Source organism: Apodemus sylvaticus, chromosome 9 (genome assembly GCF_947179515.1).
Source record: "Apodemus sylvaticus chromosome 9, mApoSyl1.1, whole genome shotgun sequence".
In the NCBI taxonomy this organism is placed as follows: domain Eukaryota; kingdom Metazoa; phylum Chordata; class Mammalia; order Rodentia; family Muridae; genus Apodemus; species Apodemus sylvaticus.
Genome location: NC_067480.1, coordinates 27,620,907 through 27,637,834, shown reverse-complemented (window position 1 = coordinate 27,637,834; position 16,928 = coordinate 27,620,907). Strand labels below are relative to the sequence as shown.

The 16,928-nt window shown below is 50.0% G+C and overlaps 1 protein-coding gene and 1 long non-coding RNA gene across 4 annotated transcripts in view; one reads left to right on the top strand and one right to left on the bottom strand.

The window, feature by feature from the left end:
- The window catches only part of Armc9 (armadillo repeat containing 9), a 128,870-nt gene extending 112,908 nt beyond the window's left edge, over positions 1-15,962 (top strand). Inside the window, exons 24-26 of the mRNA XM_052193602.1 lie at positions 3,430-3,553; positions 14,599-14,771; positions 15,861-15,962. Coding sequence (XP_052049562.1) covers positions 3,430-3,553; positions 14,599-14,771; positions 15,861-15,883 — 320 coding nt within the window. The 3' untranslated portion in view covers positions 15,884-15,962. The remainder of the gene's footprint in view (positions 1-3,429; positions 3,554-14,598; positions 14,772-15,860) is intronic.
- The window catches only part of LOC127692967 (uncharacterized), a 57,596-nt gene that overhangs the window by 15,618 nt on the left and 25,050 nt on the right, over positions 1-16,928 (bottom strand). The window contains exon 1 of one of the 3 annotated variants that reach the window (XR_007979558.1): positions 276-353. The exons of the other annotated variants lie outside the window; for them this stretch is intronic. This is a non-coding gene — a long non-coding RNA (uncharacterized LOC127692967). Of the gene's footprint in view, positions 1-275; positions 354-16,928 lie in introns of those variants that run through there. 3 annotated transcript variants of the gene reach the window in all.

Sequence of the window (16,928 nt, the reverse complement as noted above, 5' to 3'; positions counted from 1 at the left end):
ATTGATTTTTTTGGCCTGTGTTTGCAGTTGTAAGTCCCACTTAGTATGCCTTCACCGTGAGGCATGCGCTTGGCCGTCCAGTGATATCTACTGGTTCTGCTGATCCGAAGGATGAAGGTCTCTTTCAGTGTACTTTGTTTTGCAGTTCTTGTACATGCCAGACCTGTGTTTTACCACTGAGCCACACCCCCTGCACCTGGTCCTAGCTCTTGGGTAGATGCCAAACCTCAGCCTGCCCCAAGGGCTGGGACAGTATTCCAAGTGTCAGCTCCTACCTTGTCCCTACTCAGCCAGCCAGCCAGCCTGTGTCCCAGGCTCCCCACGGACTTCACTTCAGTATAGGCTCCACCGTCATCTGCTAACCGGGCCTCTGGGCTGCTTCACTGGGGCGTTTGTTCTGTTTCTGGTGTAGACTCCACCTTTCCCCTCCCCACCCTTCAGCCTGGCCCATCCAGAGCCACCCAGCCCCTGAGTACACTAGTGCCAGCCGGTCTGTTGGCTTGCTGCCTCATCAACCTGGGCCTGAGGCACTGGTGGCTCAAGCTCCCCTGACGCCGTCTTGCCCATGGCTTCGTCTCTTCCTACTGGACACTAATTGGCCTGAGGAAAGTTCTTTCCCCAGCTACCAGGACATAACCTGAGTGTCAGCCACACATTGGTCAGGCCCAGTGTGCTGACACACCCTTGTCATCCCAGTACTCAGAGGCAGAGAGCTAGGATGGCGGCCGCAAGTTCAAGACCAGACTAGCCTACATAACAAACGAGTATCAGGTCTAGCTATGGCTACATCCTGAGGATCTGACCTCACACACACACACACACACACACACACACACACATGAGCAGATGCCCAGCGCCGTCTGAAATGGACTTGTCACAGAGGAGGTACACCTGTCCATCTGCTGCAGTAACTGCCGGTGTGTACCCATAGAGCCCTTTCCTCCCAGATCCTGGCTCTGTCCTTGGGCCCATTTTACTTAGGTGAGTTCCGGAGTCCACAGTGAGGTACATGATGGGGGAAGTGACGAGAGGTGGGCTGCTGTAGTCGGCGCAATAAAATACCTTGGCAAAGGCAACTTAAGGGAAAAGTGTTTCTTTGGCTCTCAATTTCTACACTTGATCTTAGCCAAAAGGCCGAGAAGCGATTGGTTCTCAATTTCTGATGACAAACCATCCTTGTAAGAAAGTCAAGGAAGCAGGGCTGGAAGCAGCTGGTCCTATTCCACCCATACACAAGAGCAGAGAGCAATCAGTATGCACGCATGCTCATGTTCAGCTCGCGTTCTGCACTCTAAAACAATCCTGGATACCCCACCCAGGGAGTGGTTCCACACAGAGTGGGAGCATCTTCCTGTCAGTCAGGTATCCTCACAGGCATGCCCACAGGCACCCTGATCTAGACACACCCAGATTGGGACTCCCTTCCCGCGTGATTGCAGACTATGTCCAGTTGGTAATTAAAACTAACCGGCAGAGCCAGGCAGTGGTGGTGCATACCTCTGATCTCAGCACTTGGAAGGCAGAGGCAGGCAGGTCTCTCAAGTTTGAGGTCAGCCTGGTCTACAGAGTGAGTTCTAGGCCTTAGAGAACCTATCTCAATCGTGTCCTCCCCCCCCCCCCCAAAATGGACTGGCTTAGACATTTAGATTCCCAGCACTCACAGGGTGGCTCACAACTCCTTGTAAAGTCCAGTCCCTGGGAATTGGATGCCTTCTTCTGACCTATGAAGGCTCCTGAACACACATGGTATACAGGCATACACATACAAGCACACACACGGTATACAGGCATACACATACAAACACATACACATGGTATAAAAGAAACAACAAAGATGGACTATTGCAGGATGGACTGAGAGCCTCTGCAAGGACTCACCAATATCCTCTCTCCTGCTGTCCCTGTACCCTGACCCCAGGAAGCCCGGGTCCCAGAGGTCTTTCCTGCCCTCATGGTAGCCTCGGAAAACTGTGAGAGAAGGTATTCTCATGAAGAGCCAGTGTCTGAGCTTATGTCCACTCAGATTTACTCAGTGTACAAAGCCTTTGTCTCCCTATGTTCTAGCACACTGATCAGAGAGCACGGGCAAACCCAGCCATGCTCTCTCAGAGAAGAGTCGGAAGCAGAAAATTCTAGGCCCAGATAGACTAAAGACCAATTCACCTTTTGGGCGCCATATCAGAAATGGATTTCTTGTTTGGGTCAATAAAAAGCCTCTTGCTCTGAATCTGAGGGGAAATTCAGAACAGCTTCCTTTATATTTAACATAGAATGAAGAATAGAAAATTTAAAAAGATTGACTAGAGGGCTGGAGAGATGGCTCAGTGGTTAAGAGCACTGACTGCCCTTCCAAAGGTCCCGTATTCAAATCCCAGCCACAGGATGGCTCACAACCATCCATAACAAGATCTGACACCCTCTTCTGGTGTGTCTGAAGACAGCTACAGTGTACTTACATATAACAATAAATACTTCTTAAAAAAAAAAAAAAGAAAGATTGACTAGGTGGTAGCACACACCTTTAATTCTAGCACTGGGAGGCAGAGGCAAGTGGATCCATGTAGGCCTGGTCTACAGCACAAGTTTCAGGACAGCCAGGGCTTCTCAGATAAACCCTGTCATGGAAAGAAGAAACAAACAAAGAAACAAACAAAGAGAGGGGGGAAGAAGGAAAGGAAGGACGAAAGGAAGGAAGGGAGGGAGGGAGGGGAAAGGAGAGAGAGAGAGAAAGAGAGAGAGAGAGAGAGACACTAGTTATACTTCAGGGTGGGGACGGGGGTGTTTTCTATGTGGAGACTAGAAAGAATCTGGATCAGCTGCAAAGAAGCTGGACTAGAGAGAAACAAGCCCACACCCTGTCCAAGTGCCACCCTGACAGTAACCAGGCCAGAGAATGAATATATCGCTTTGAAACAGAGACAACGTGGGCCCATCCCCAGGCCTCTACAGAAGCCTTACATAATGTTGAGATGTCAATGCGGCCATGACCACTTGCTAGCCCTGTGCACACTGAGATCCCAGCCTAATGGCGTCTCCCCAGGCACATGAGTACCCTGCTCCATTTCTAGAACTATAAAGCCACCACATCTAGTAATCCCAAGTACAGGAGACCTAGTCATATTTGTTTTTAGTAAACAAATATATTTCCCAGCTTTGTATAGAACCCAGGGAAACAGTCCCATGCATGCCTCCTGGCTTCCCCAGAGGCAGAGAGGAGACTGAAGGATACATCACAACAATTTCTATACTGGGCCCCTTGTCTGCAAGATCCCAGGCTGCCGGGTTAGTAAGCCCAGGTCCACAATGACCAGGGCCTGGGAGCAAGCACGCATGAGTCTGGGTTGTGCCTGCCTTGGCTGTGTAGCCTAAGAAAAATATGCTTGGAGGCTCCCAGGGCAGGTCTGTACTAGGCTGTCTTCTCCCCAGCAGTTATGGATCACAGACCAAGAGAGTGGTCACCATCTGGACACCAGGAGTCTCGCTCGATTCCCACAGCAGCGCTCAGTTGGCCAAGGGAGATAACCCAGGACCCAAGCAGTGGACACACCACCAGGTAGGATGTCGTGAGTGCTGGTGTTCCTATCAGTGCCACCCCCCCCCCCAGGCTAGATATACAGTATCTTTTTCTTTTCATTTAATGTTCTTAGAGACAGGATTTCTTTGTGACAGCTCTGGCTGTCCCGGCATTCTCTCTGTAGACCATGCTGGTCTCAAACTTACAGAGATCTGCCTACCTGTGCCTCCGAAGTGCTGTGATTAAAGGTTGGAGCTGGGGTTGGGGATTTAGCTCATGGTAGAGTGCTTGCCTAGCAAGTGCAAAGCCCTGGGTTCGGTCCTCAGCTCTGTTAAAAAAAAAAAAAAAAAAGACAAAATAACAATAAAGGTTGGACCCACCACTGCCTGGCTGATACACAGGATCTTAGACTTGAGGGCTCCTGTGTGCCAACAGAAGTGAAAGAGGCTTCTCTGGGACCTGACACATGATGAATATGCCCAGTGGGAATACCTGGTGACCCACCGGTGTGTCAGAGGCCAGGGACAGTCAGGACCTCCTGCCTGAGAGCCAGCATTGTCTGCCCAGAAAAAGATGTTCATGCCGTTGGTTTGGGTTTGGGCTTGCTTTGATTTTTGAGACAGGCTCTTACTATGTGGCCTTGGCTGGTCTGACTCACACAGAGAGAGACACCTGCTGCTGAGGACATGGTGCTAAGAAGCCACACCCAATATTGATTACCTATAATTCGAGCCCACGGGAAGCTGAGGCAGGAGGATCAGGAATATGAAGCCAGCCTGGGCCACATAAAAAGACTGTCAGGAAAAAGGAGAGGGGAGGGGAGGGGAAGAGGGGAGAGAGAGAGAACGAGGAAGGGAGGGAGAAAGAAAGGAAAGAGAGCCGCTGGGAGTATTCAGGGTGCAGCAGGCTCTGAGCTCTTACAGGTGAGATGCACAGGAGAGAGATCAAAAATGACGTTAGCAAACGGTTCAGGCGTGAGGTCAGGGACCACAGGCAGAAGCTGGGCCCTGGAGTGAGACCAAAGGCATTGTTTTATTCCTCTTTCCCCAGATGAGCACAGGCAGGCCCTCAGTGATTTGCTACTGTCTTTCACAACCTCGAAGCACCCCTCTGAAGGTCTTGCCAGCTACTTTAGACCCAAGGAAACCTTTCCTGCCCTCCATGTCTCCTGACCACACATAACCTGCAGACAGAACAACTTCAAGAGGGAACATTCAGTCTCTAGCCCTGAAATAAAGCTAGCATGTTGAGTGAGCGTGTGCGCTAAACTCCATTGTAGGAAGGAGACAGAGGCCTCATGGGACATCCTAACAGACTGGGAGGTGCTGCCATCTACACCTTCAATAAGCACCCCCACAATGTCTGAGGAATCCCCACCTCCAATGGTATCTAGAGTGAACTGAAGCCCCTCTCCCGTGGTGTCCTCAGTACATGGCTCTACCTCTGTGGCCAGTCTGCCATGGCCCTCCCGCCTGCTCTCAGAGGAGCTTGTCCACAGCTCAGGGGCTCCTGGGCTCTGGGTCTCCTACAGTGAAGGTAGGATCAAAATTAAGGAACTCATGGGGACAGCCACAGTGTCTGCAGTTGGTCCCCTTGCTCACACGCCACATGGGTCCTCACTTGCTGTTCAGCTAGGCCAAATCTGCCCTTCCTGTGCAGGGGCCTCTTTCTTCCTGTAAATGCTGAACTCATTTCCGAAGCTCACCACTCAAGTCAGCCCTTTCCCCTAAAATAGCCCTTCGCACAGTGGCAGGCCTCCACAAAGCTCTCCTGGAAACGCCCCTCGCTACACCCAGCTGGCCCTCTGAGCTTCTGCTGGGCACAGATGCCCCGTGGAGTTGCCCTCGTTATGTGAGTCACAGAATTCAGCTCTCTCTAAGTGTGTGTGGGGTTCCATATGAGAGGATAGGGTAGAAAGAGGAGAGTGAGCACTGTCCTTCTCCCCCTCCAGCTGACCATTCAGGGAATATTATCTGCCCCCCCCACCCCTTCTTTGCTGGCCTGGCCTCTTAGCTCAGCCCCCTTGTGGATCTCAGCACAGCACCCTTCCCTCCTACCTGACCACAAAGACAGGTCACACCCTTGACCACAGGCTTTGGGCAGCTACAGTCCTTCCCCCACAGTCAGGGAGCCAGCTGTGCTGTCAATGGTCACAGCTAACTGCCACCATCCTCAGAGATAGCTCGGATGGGTGGCTGACACCGTGTCACCGTTCCTGGCGGTCAGAAGGCATGTTCGATGAGTACACAGGAGACGGGGAAAGCACGGCGGCAGAGAGCTTTTGTCTCTGTCTCTGAGGTAGGGACAGTACCTATCCCAGGAGAGGGAGCCACAGCTGAAGACACTGGACAATGGCGCTGCTCCACTGCCCAAGTGCCCCAGGAGCATCTGGACACAGTTGCCACACAGGCTCCTTTCTAGTACCTTCCAAGACCTAGACTTGCTATCACATTGCTTTTGGGGGAACCAGAAATAAAGGTCAAAGCTCACTGGCCTTCCCTCCATTGTTCCTTCCTCTTCCATAGAAAAACTTTCCTTTTTCTTTAAAAAAAAAAACTACATAATTAGCTTGTATATGTGCATAACGTGGGGTTGAGATATGTGCCATGCGTGGTACATGTATGAAAGTCAAAGGACAACTTTACAGAGCTGGTTCTTGCAGTCTACCGTTGTGTAGTTTCTGGGGACTGAACTCAGGTCACCAATCTTGAGCAACAAGCACCTTTGCCTGCCGAGCTCTCTCACTAGCCCTTCTTCTTTCTACAAGCTGCTTCAAACTCCTAGCCTTACGTCACCAGAGAGACTTCGATGACTTTAAAATATAAAAGACATTTATTGCACCAGGCTGCAAGTTAAAGGCCAGACTACAAAAATGGAAGCTGTAAAATAGGCCCCTGAGTCTAGGCTCCTGCTGCCAAACCTGAGTTTGATTCCTCAAGACCCACATGGTAGGGGTGAGTGACTGCACATGTTGTCATTGACAGCTCCACACATGGGCCACAGTGTGTTCACACCTACACACAGCACACAGAATAAATAAATACAAGGTAAGCAGGAAGAATGCACTGGGCCGAGGTATCGCCCCAGTTAACACCCAGTCCCAACAAAGAGGGCTTGCTTCATCTCTGAACTGAATACTGGCTGCTTCCTGGCTGACTGCACCTAGGAAGATCTCCTTGATGGCCTCTTGCCTTCCCACCATCTGTAGGCCTGCCACCACAGGCCAACATGGTGTTGACACACTGTCTGTAGGTGGCCCTGTAAGTCCCGGAAAATAACCATAACTGAGTGGGAGAAGGGGAATTCTGCGGGTGCAGAGCTCATATCTAATCTTGGGCCCAGAACCTTCCTTGTGTAGACAGGAAATGATTGTTTTACAAATATAGCTTAAACATCCCTAATCTGAAAGTCTGAAATCCAAAATGCAAAATGTAAAACTTTTGAAAACTGGCTTTATAGCTATGTAGAACTTGATTCTTTTTTTTTTTTTTTAATTTTATTTGGAGGCGGAGGTGTTATACTGTCTGTGGAATGGTGTGTGTGTTTGTGGAGTGGTGTGCATGTTTGCCCCTGAGGGGCATAAGGTTGACATCAGCTGGCTTCCTTGTTTGGTTTCATACTTTATATGCTGGTGCCGGGGCGCACTTGAACCCAGAGCTCTCTGATTGATTCAGGCTGTCTAGCCAGCTGTTCACGACAGGGATTTCCGCCTCTGTCTCCTGTGCACAGAGATTGGTTACAGGTGCGTCACCAGGACTCCCTGGCTTTTATGGTTATGTGGCTCATAGGGACTCAGACTCCAGCCACACTTAAATAACAGGCTTCCCCTGATAAGCTGCTCCCAGTCCTCTGTTTAGTTTCTTGAGACAGGGGTCTTACTGTGTAGCCCTGACTGCCTTGGATCTCATCTCACTATGTAGCCCAGGCTAGCTTTGATGTAGAGAATTCTGATGCCTCAGTCTCCCACGGGCTGAGACTAGAGGTGTGCACACCGTCCGCATCTGGCTTATTTTTAAGAAAAAATTTCAGAGCCATTTGAAGAAGGTCATAACCATTTATGCTTTGCGAATAGCACGGCCGGTCTTCCCAGCACATAAGAGGCAGAGACCGGAAGACCAAGAGAGGCAGGCAGGGGGCTGGAGAGAGCTCAGGGGGTGGGAGCATTTACTGCCCCACAACAGGGACCTGAGTTTGGGTTCCCAGCTCCCATGTAAAAGGCGGGCATGGCTGTGTCCACCTGGATTGCTGGGGCTTCCTAGCCAGCCACTGTAGCCAAAAACAAAAACAAAACCAACAACAAAAACTGTGAGCTCCAGGGTCAGTGAGAGATGCAGTATCTGGGGGATAAAGTGGAAAAGATAGAACAGGAGACATACTCTCATTTTCTGGTCTCCCAACAGGCACGCACCTGCATGCATTGGTGAATACATATACCATGTGTGCACATGGAAACACACACACACACACACACACACAGAGAGAGAGAGAGAGAGAGAGAGAGAGAGAGAGAGAGAGAGTTCCAGGCTAGCTTGAACTCCATAGCTACACTCAGTATTTAGGTGTTTTGGTTTTGTTATTATTATTATTTGTATAGTTCTTTGCTTTGACACAGTCTCACTGTTTATCCCAGGCAAACCTCAAGCTCCCAGCTGCCCTCCTGTCCCAGCCTCTGGAGTGCTGTGGTTAGAGGCAAGAGGCCATCTTCAAAAACTATAAAATTACATTCAGGTTATATTTATTTATAAAATGCACACATGAAGCATAAATGATTCTTTTGTTGGTGGTGGATTTTTGGTGTTGTTTTTTGAGACAGGGTTTCATTGTGTAGCTCTGGCTGGCCTAAAACTCACTATGAAGACCAGGCTGACCTTGAACTCATAGAGAGCTGCCTATTTCTGCCCATCTAGTGCTGGGATTATAGGTATGCGCCATCACGCCTGGTGGCGTAAGTGAAATTTTGCAATCAGTTGTGCTCCTGAGACTGGGGAGATGACACTTGCTGCTTGAGACACTAAACCACAGTGTTCCTCTCAAGAGCCATGGCCACTCAGACAGAGCCACCCAAGTTCAGTGTGCCAACGAGGTAACAGTCTGACGGTGCTTTTTATAGTAACAGAACACAGAAAGTCCTAAACCAGGGCACTTTTCGAATACATCGATGGGAACGTATAGGAAGTGGTCACCGTGGGCAGGTGCCTCTGCTGTGGGCTTCAGAGGCTGTGCGATAGCTCTGCCCTTGAGTGCCTGAGAACTAGAATTTGGTCAACACACACCAAAAAGTTGTATCCATTTGTCCAGGAGGCTAGGGCAGATGTGCGAGGAAGGACTATTTCTAGGGCTGGAGAGCCCAAGAGAAACTATTAGACATGTGTTACTCTAACCCCTCCACAGCCACTACCATTTTAAGCTGTCAGTGAGCTTTGTAGGACATTCAGTAAAAGGTGTGGCTTCTTCCTGGGGACTTTCCACTGCTCTAGCAGAAGACCTGACTTTAGTTCGAAGCACCCACCTCAAGCAGATCACTACCATCTATAACCCCAGCTCCAGGGACTCTTCTGGCCTCTGAGGTCAGGCACATATGTGGTGCACATACATATATGCATACATACATACATACATACATACACACACACATACATACATACATACATACATACATACATAGATGCAGGCCCTCACACATATACATAAAGGAGATCGAGAAAGAGAGAGAGAGAGAGAGAGAGAGAGAGAGACTTGGGTCCTACATGGCCAGGCACAGTGATGCACATCTTTGACCCCAGCACTCGGGAAGCAGAAGGCAGGCAGATTTGTGAATTCAAGGTCAGCCTAGTCTACATAGTAAGACCCTACCTCAGAAAAAAAGACTTGGATCCTGTTCCCAAGATATTTCATTATACCTCTGCATATATTCTAAGATGTTTTAAAATTAAATCCAAAATACTTCTATCCCAAGCATTTCAGATAAAAGAGACACATTCTGTCCTGGAACTCTCTCTGTAGACCAGAGATCCACCTGCCTATGCCTCCCGAGTGCTAGGATTACAGGCGTGTACCACCATTCCTGGCTGCTGCAGTTTTTACAATATGAGAAGAGAGTTTAGGTATGTTTTCCCTTTTCCCTCATGTGCCCCACCAGATAGCGTGGCAGCTCAAGATACAGTATTTCATACATCCAGCTAAAAGCGTCACTTTGAAATCAGAGGCCACGGATAGCAGGACAGGGGAGCCCCGTATCCGGGTGCACACATGTGGACTGCTGGTCCACATTAGACACCTGCCTTCACCCGCTGTACTTTCTTCTCTCCTGTTCCCCACCACTGTCATGGTGTCATTATTCTCAGGACAAAGTGTCTGTGGCAGCAACCAAGCGCTGGTTCCAAACCTAGTGAGCAGAGAGTGGGCCCTAAGCCCCTCCTACACGGGAGCCTCTGCTGGGGTGCTCGGCTGCCGGGGTGACTCAGCAGTATTCCAGATACAAGTGAAGATGCAATCTCTCTGGTGCTCCTCTCTGCCAGCACAATGTCCCCATTGATAAGCTGACATAAAGCAGTACCCTAATAAATCCCTGCCTATCTTTCGGGCACCTCCCAAAGAACACATACGTCAAACTGCCGTGTGTTCCTGAAGCAAATGACTTTCTGACGTGCCCTCCTGGACTTCCTTTCAACCTGCCCACTCTAATGTACCCGAGTCTGGCTGTTCTCTATCCACCTGGGGCCATTTCCAGCTCCGGCTCTAGGTAGCTACCTCACCATCCTGGGGGGCGGAGCCCGGAGGCTGCTCTGCCTTTGGCAGTGCCCTTTCACGCACCCCTGCAGAAGTTGATGACAGCCCCTTGCCAACACACCCTCCTCCTGCAGCGCCAACCAAGACTTGGAGAGCCTTGGCAGAAGCGGGGTGGGGTGGGGGCGGGGGCCGGGGGTGCCACCCAGGGCTGCCTCCCTGATGCTCAGGCCAGACTTCAGTCCTCCTCAGCTAGTGGGAGGAGCCAGCTAGAGGGAGCTCCTGCCTGAGGATTCTCTCTCCCTGACCCAGGAAGGGTCATGAGCTGCTAAGCAAAGAATTTCTACAGCTCATACAATGTGAGTCAAGGCGCTTCCAAAAAAAACATTACACGTATCTAGAGCGAGGCTTTTAAGATGCGGGCTCTTGTGTCTGTGGAGGCTTGGTGGGTTAAGACCGTGGTGGGGCCTGCGGGAGATCCAGAGCGAGTTGAGTCCAAAGGCTTCCTGCTCACATCCTTACTTTCACTAGAGGAAGGTTATGCCTTGTTATCCAGGCTCCCAACCAATTAGCTAGCTAAGTCCCAGCAGCTAAGTTCCAACTTGATTCAGTAGGGGCATCTGCTTTAATCCCACCTCACTGGGGAAACCCAAATCCTATCCTCAAGCCCATTTGACATAGAGAGACAACCATCTCCTCTGGATCCTGCTGCAGAAGGCCAGTGTCCTTTCCTGTTGGGCTGGGGGCACATCTCTCTGCACCCTGATGTCTGGGTCGTTCTCTCCTTTCTCCATGACTTCTGCCCATCACCTCTGATCACCTGGCTCTGCTTGCATGACCTTACAGCGCCAATACTGGCCAGCCTCAGGAGCCACTGAGGCCTGGCTCCAGACCGGCTGCCCAGACTGGCCAGTCTGCCTCCAGACTTGACTGAGGACCGGTCTAGGAGCGCAGCACCAGCTCCCTCTCTGTCACTACAGGACTCGTGTGGCTCACAAGGGCAATTTCTACTTGTTTCCATGTTGTTGACCTGTGTATCTCTGCTTACTTCATAGTCATTCCTTCTCTAAGTGAGATAGAACTATGCCTGTAGACAGTTGACACACTGGAAATGTATGTGTATTTTACAGCAATTTAAAAAGTAAGTGTTGTGGGGCTGGAGAGATGGCTCAGTGGTTAAGAGCACTGACTGCTCTTCCAGAGGTCCTGAGTTCAATTCTCAGCAACCACATGGTAGCTTGCAACCATCTTTGATGGGATCCCATGCCCTGTTCTGAGGACAGCTACAGTGTACTCACATATATTAAATAAATAAACAAATCCTTTTTAAAAAAAATTAAGTGTTGTTCTAGGAACAATATACATATTCATATGTGTATACATATATATTTTTTCTAGATAGATATATAAGTAGTGGATAGGTAGATAGACAAGATCCTGTCTCAAAATATATAGATAGTCAGATAGACAGTTATAGAGGTAACAAAAAAATACTTAAAAAAAAAACTAAGGCCATAGTTTCCTCCCAGAATTGTAACCCTCATTTATGGGATGCCTACACCTGGGATTCCAATGCAGCCTCAATGTTCTTTAAACATTTTTTAAGACACTATTGTAGTCCAGGCTGACCTCAAACTCACAAAGACCTGCTTGCGTCTGTCTCCTGAGTGCTGAGACTAAAGGCATGTGTCGCCACGGCTGGCTATCTTTATTATTTTTAATTATATGTATACATGTGTGACTGTATAGATGTGCATGTAAGAGTTCAGATGCCCAAGAAAGCTAGAGGTGTCAGATCCCCATGGAGCTGGAGTGACAGGTAATTATGAACTTCCTGATATGGTACTGAGAATGAACTCGAGTCCTATGCAAGAGGCGCTCTTAACCACCTCTCCAGCCTCCATGTTTATGTAGATGAAGGGGCGCCTTCATGTTCAGCCACCAGCCCTGGGCCTCTTTAGGAAGAATAGCCAGTGCTTTCTATGGTCCTGAACTTCACACCTCAACAGGAAGCACATCCTTTACTGCTATAGGAGTGGGGGGTCCCACAGCCTTCCAGCATCTCTACACTAGCTTAGGAGCCCCTATTAGCAAGCTCCATCTGGATACACACACACACACCGTATGTACCTCACACTCTAAGGCATGCACTTGGGGGTGGGAAGACTGGCCACCCACAGCTGTGTGCTGTGTGTAAGCTGGTCTGGAGTGAGCTCATTTAGTGGTGACATTGAGTTTGATGGTCATTTTTTTTTGTAAATAGTGAAAGCCAGGCTCTCAAGATGAGAAAACAGAATTCAGTGTGTGTGTGTGTGTGTGTGTGTGTCACTACTTGTGACTGCAAGACAGGAAGGGCAGGGAGCACTCCACCCATCCCCAGCCCATCCCTGGGAGACAGTGGAACCCAGACCCTAGAGTGCAGGTCTGACAACACTGAGCTGTGGGGAAATAGTGGAAGACAGCTGGAAAGCGACTGCTTTCCACTCCTGGCGTCACTGTGGATGAGCTCAGGAAGGTTCCTGAACTTTGGACCCTCAGTCTACATCTTCAAGAAGGAACACTTGTGTCGCAAGACTCTTTGACAATTCAACATCACCGCATCAGCAAGACTTTTACAGCCACTGTTCCTAAAATCAGTTTGTTTCCTTGGGCTGCTGAAAATATCTGGCCTGGGAGAAGCTGGACAACCTGGCTATGTCTGCCTTCCCTTTCTGGGTAGAAGTCCGATGCCACACCCTTTAAAGTGTATTAGAGCATCATGTACTTCTCTGCCCCGCAAGACTGTCTGCTCACCTTGACCTGTGTCTAGGAGCTTCCTTAGCTCAGTAAGACCACACACACTCCTGAATCTAGATGGACCAGTCCAGTCCTTTACTCTAGCCTCAAGGTTGTTGGGACCCAGCTGGCTGACTACACTGCTTTGTCGTAACCACTCTTGCCTGCCGGGTGACCCTGGCAGACATTCCCAGCCCTTCAGAACAAACAGTCATTACGATAGCCAGCCATGCTTGCCCTGTCAGGCACTGACGCGGAGACCTTTATGTTTTCACATTTATCTACTTAATCTGTGTGTTTGTGTGCATGCCTGGGCTCGAGTGCATGCACACCCCTCTCTCCAGACCCATTTAAAATATATTTTAAGAGATGCTTGTGCCTTCCAGACTATTGAGACAATGGTCCCCCAAGGAATTAGTAGTTCCCCCAGGAAAAGATTCTGACAACCTTCAGACCGCCTTGCAGGAGAGACGGGAACTGACAGTTGATTGAGTCAGGCAGGACCACTCCTTGACCAGGGCTGCTTAGCTATGTAAACCTCTTGCCCTCTGTTTAAAGCTAAACCACATGAGGACCCTGTAGACAGGCTCAGGGTCTTGGGTGTCCACTGATCCTTCTCATTTGTTCCCCTGCTGTGGCCACAGTAAATAAATTCTCTGCACCTCACTGTCGCTCCTACCTTTAATAGCCCTACTAAGTAAGGACAACTGACCAAGCCTAGCTTCTTAGGGGCTGTCAGGGCCCACACCCTGACAGGACAACTCTGATAGCACTCCTACAACACTGTAGTCCCGGATTCAGGAGCCTGTGATCCAGACCCCTTTGGGGGCCATGATTCCGCTTCTGACAGCTCCCTGATGGTACAGCCCCAACTGCTACCACCAGTGGATAAAGGCCTGCCAGGCCTGATGACCCGCATCTTACCCCCAGGATAGTAGAAGAGGTGGTCGATAATGTTCTATGTCCTGTGCTCTCTCCCCCCAAATAAATAAATATAAAATTTTTCTGCCCTGTTAACCCCTTAGTTGTTCCTTATTATTTCTCTCTTCCCCTGACTGCCACCTTGTCAGGGGGTCCCAGAGGCAGTAGCTGTTCTCCTCTCACAAGTTCTCTCCTGACTCTAGGAGCTGGAGAGATGGCTCAGTGGTTAAGAACATATCTTGTTCTTGCATGGGACCCAAGTTCAATCCCCAGCACCCACATTAGGCAGCTTACAACTGATTGTAACTCAAGCTCCAGGGGATGCCCTTGTCCTCAGGCACAACATACATGCACATAAGCACACACACACACAAGTCCATGTAAATAAATAATACTAAAAATGTTTAAAATGTAAAAAAAAAAAAAAAAATGCCTGGTGTGGTGGCACATGCCTTTAATCCCAGCACTCCGGAGGCAGAGACAGGAAGACCTCTGTGAGTTCAAAGCCAGCCTGGTCTACAGAGTGAGTTCCAGGACAGCCAGGGATATTACACAGAGAACCCTGTCTAGGAAAAGCCTAATATAAATAAATAAATAAATAATATAAAAATGAAAAAGCTGTGATTTATGTGCTCTAGATTATATGTTTTTTGTCCTCCCAGGAAGTTCACACCAGCCTTCACCTGCAAGCCCCAGGTACCCAGTACTCCAGAGACCGTGGAGCAGAATGCACAGAAGGCAAAAGCATTGTCTCTGGCCCCTCAGTTCTCCTTGAGTGGCCCCCAACAGGCCAGCCGTCCAGCTTCCACAGTGTCCTCCATGAGAGGCCTACACAGTAAGTCAGCCTGCGCCTTCCTGGGCCGTGCAGAGGAAACTTGTGTCAGAGGCTCTGTGTTGCTATGCTTGGGCCCGTGAACTGTTAGTGCTCAGGCAAATGGGGAAGGGACATTTCCCTTCTCTACACCACCAGGGCCCTTCCCGGTGCTTCCTTTGTCCCAGGAACACTGTTTATCGTTGCTGTTTATCGTTGCTCCTAGGTCAGCAGCAAGTGTATAAGCTGGCAGAGTGACAACGTGAGGGTCTTGTCTCCTGGAAATAGGAGCCTCACAATCCGGGGGCCTTGCAAAGGCCCAACTGTGTGAGATTTGGCCTAGAGCTGAGACCGGCCTTCTGGCGGGAGGCCTCTGCTCAAGCCCGGCCTCTCCATCTTCCTCGCGTCTTTCAGCCTCAGCCAATTGACTGGTCTCCGCCCCAGCTGGTAGATCTTTCCCAAGGGCTTTATTAGCAACAGGGAGAACAAACGTCCCGAGCAAAGATGTCAAGCAGTACCAAGCCAGCTCAGGTACAGACACTTGTCACTGCCCATCCCTGGCCAGGCCCTGGCATTCTGTCCAGGTAATGGGCCATGGCTAAGCCGCCATGGCCTCTCTCTATTCTCTCTGGAAATGGTAAAGCGGAGGTTCAGGTCAGGCTACTTCCTCCCAAACTCAGAGGCAGTGCCAAGGGAGAAAGCTGGGCCAGGAGGAAAGCAGCCAGGGCTCTCTGACCCAGTCCTGTTTCCAGGCCGCACAGGGTTGGGGGGCCTCAGTTAATAATAATCACAATAATAACAACACCCCATAGCTGATAGCTGCCCACACTCCACATCCCACAGCCCAAGCATGGCGTGCAGAGTCCCTGAGTAGTAGATCTGATATCAGCAAACAGTGAGCTGCTGCCAAGAGGCACGCTGAACAAACCGACCAGGCGGCCTGCTTCCTGTGAGGGAAGACCTGGGCGGGCCACAGAGCCAGGACCTGGGAGGGAAAGTTCTCATTATTCTGTTTGTACAAGGGCAGAGTGAAAGAAGGAACTGTGTGGGATAGAGGGGCTCTGTGCAGGAACCACTTGGCACCAGCTTGTGACTCTGGCCTCTCTCCTACAGGCAGCCAGTCCTCCAGGAAATGAAGATGGCTTCCTTCCCAAGCCCTGACCATCACGTTGTCCGAGGACCCCAACGGCTGGCTTCCGGTTCTCCATCAGCCAGCAGCTGCAGGTGATGGATGTGAAGAGACACTTGTCTCCAAGATCGCGAGTGGCTGAGGATTCCAGGCGTGCCAGCCCTCCAGGCTGCCCAGGACTCGAAGCCCCACTGTCCAGGCACCATCTCCTCAGACCGAGCCATGGGAAGAGGGGTTGGGGGAGACCTTGACTGCCCCCCTGGTGAGAGGAGCTTCCCTCATCACACTTGGCATCCACAGGAGAAAAGGGGGTAGCCTTTGATAGGGATGGCAAATTCTGCACTCAACTTCCCTGGCCTTCATAGATTCCAAGCTAGACACAAAGCCACACCAGTCAGCCAGTATCATCCAGTCTGAGAAGACTGCGCCAGAGGAGTCTTTTCCCAGACGCCTGGCCAGGGTGCTTGGTGAAAGGTGGGCCCTCACTTCTCTCATGAAGCACCCACAAGCAAGCGAGAAGGACAGGGAGCCCCGATCTCAAGGCCTGAGCTTGAGCTGCCTCTAAACAAGTGGTTCTCAGCCTGTGGGTCTCAAACAACAGGACTGTATATCAGCTATCCAGCATATCAATATTTTCGTTACAATTCAGTAAAATTACAGTTATGAAGTAACAATGAAAATAATTTTATTTGGGGTTTGGAGTCACTCCAACACAGGGAACTCTATTGAAGGGTCACAGCATTGGGAAGTTTGAGGACCACGCCATAAACTTTGCTAAAGGTTGTACATGTGTAGGTAATAGAGGAATGGGGACAGGGGAGAATGTGGTCACACTGCTCATGTTCTAAAAATAATGAATTTAAAGACAAGACTGTGTTGTGGGCCCGCGGATGCAACTCACGGAACAGCACTTGCCCAGAATGCACAAAGCCCTGGGCTCCATCTTAAGTACCACAGAAACCATATGCTATGCTGCTCACTTCATATTCAGCAGGAGGAAGGTCATCCTGTGTACGTAGTGACTCTGAGGCCAGCCTGAGCTATGACCTGTC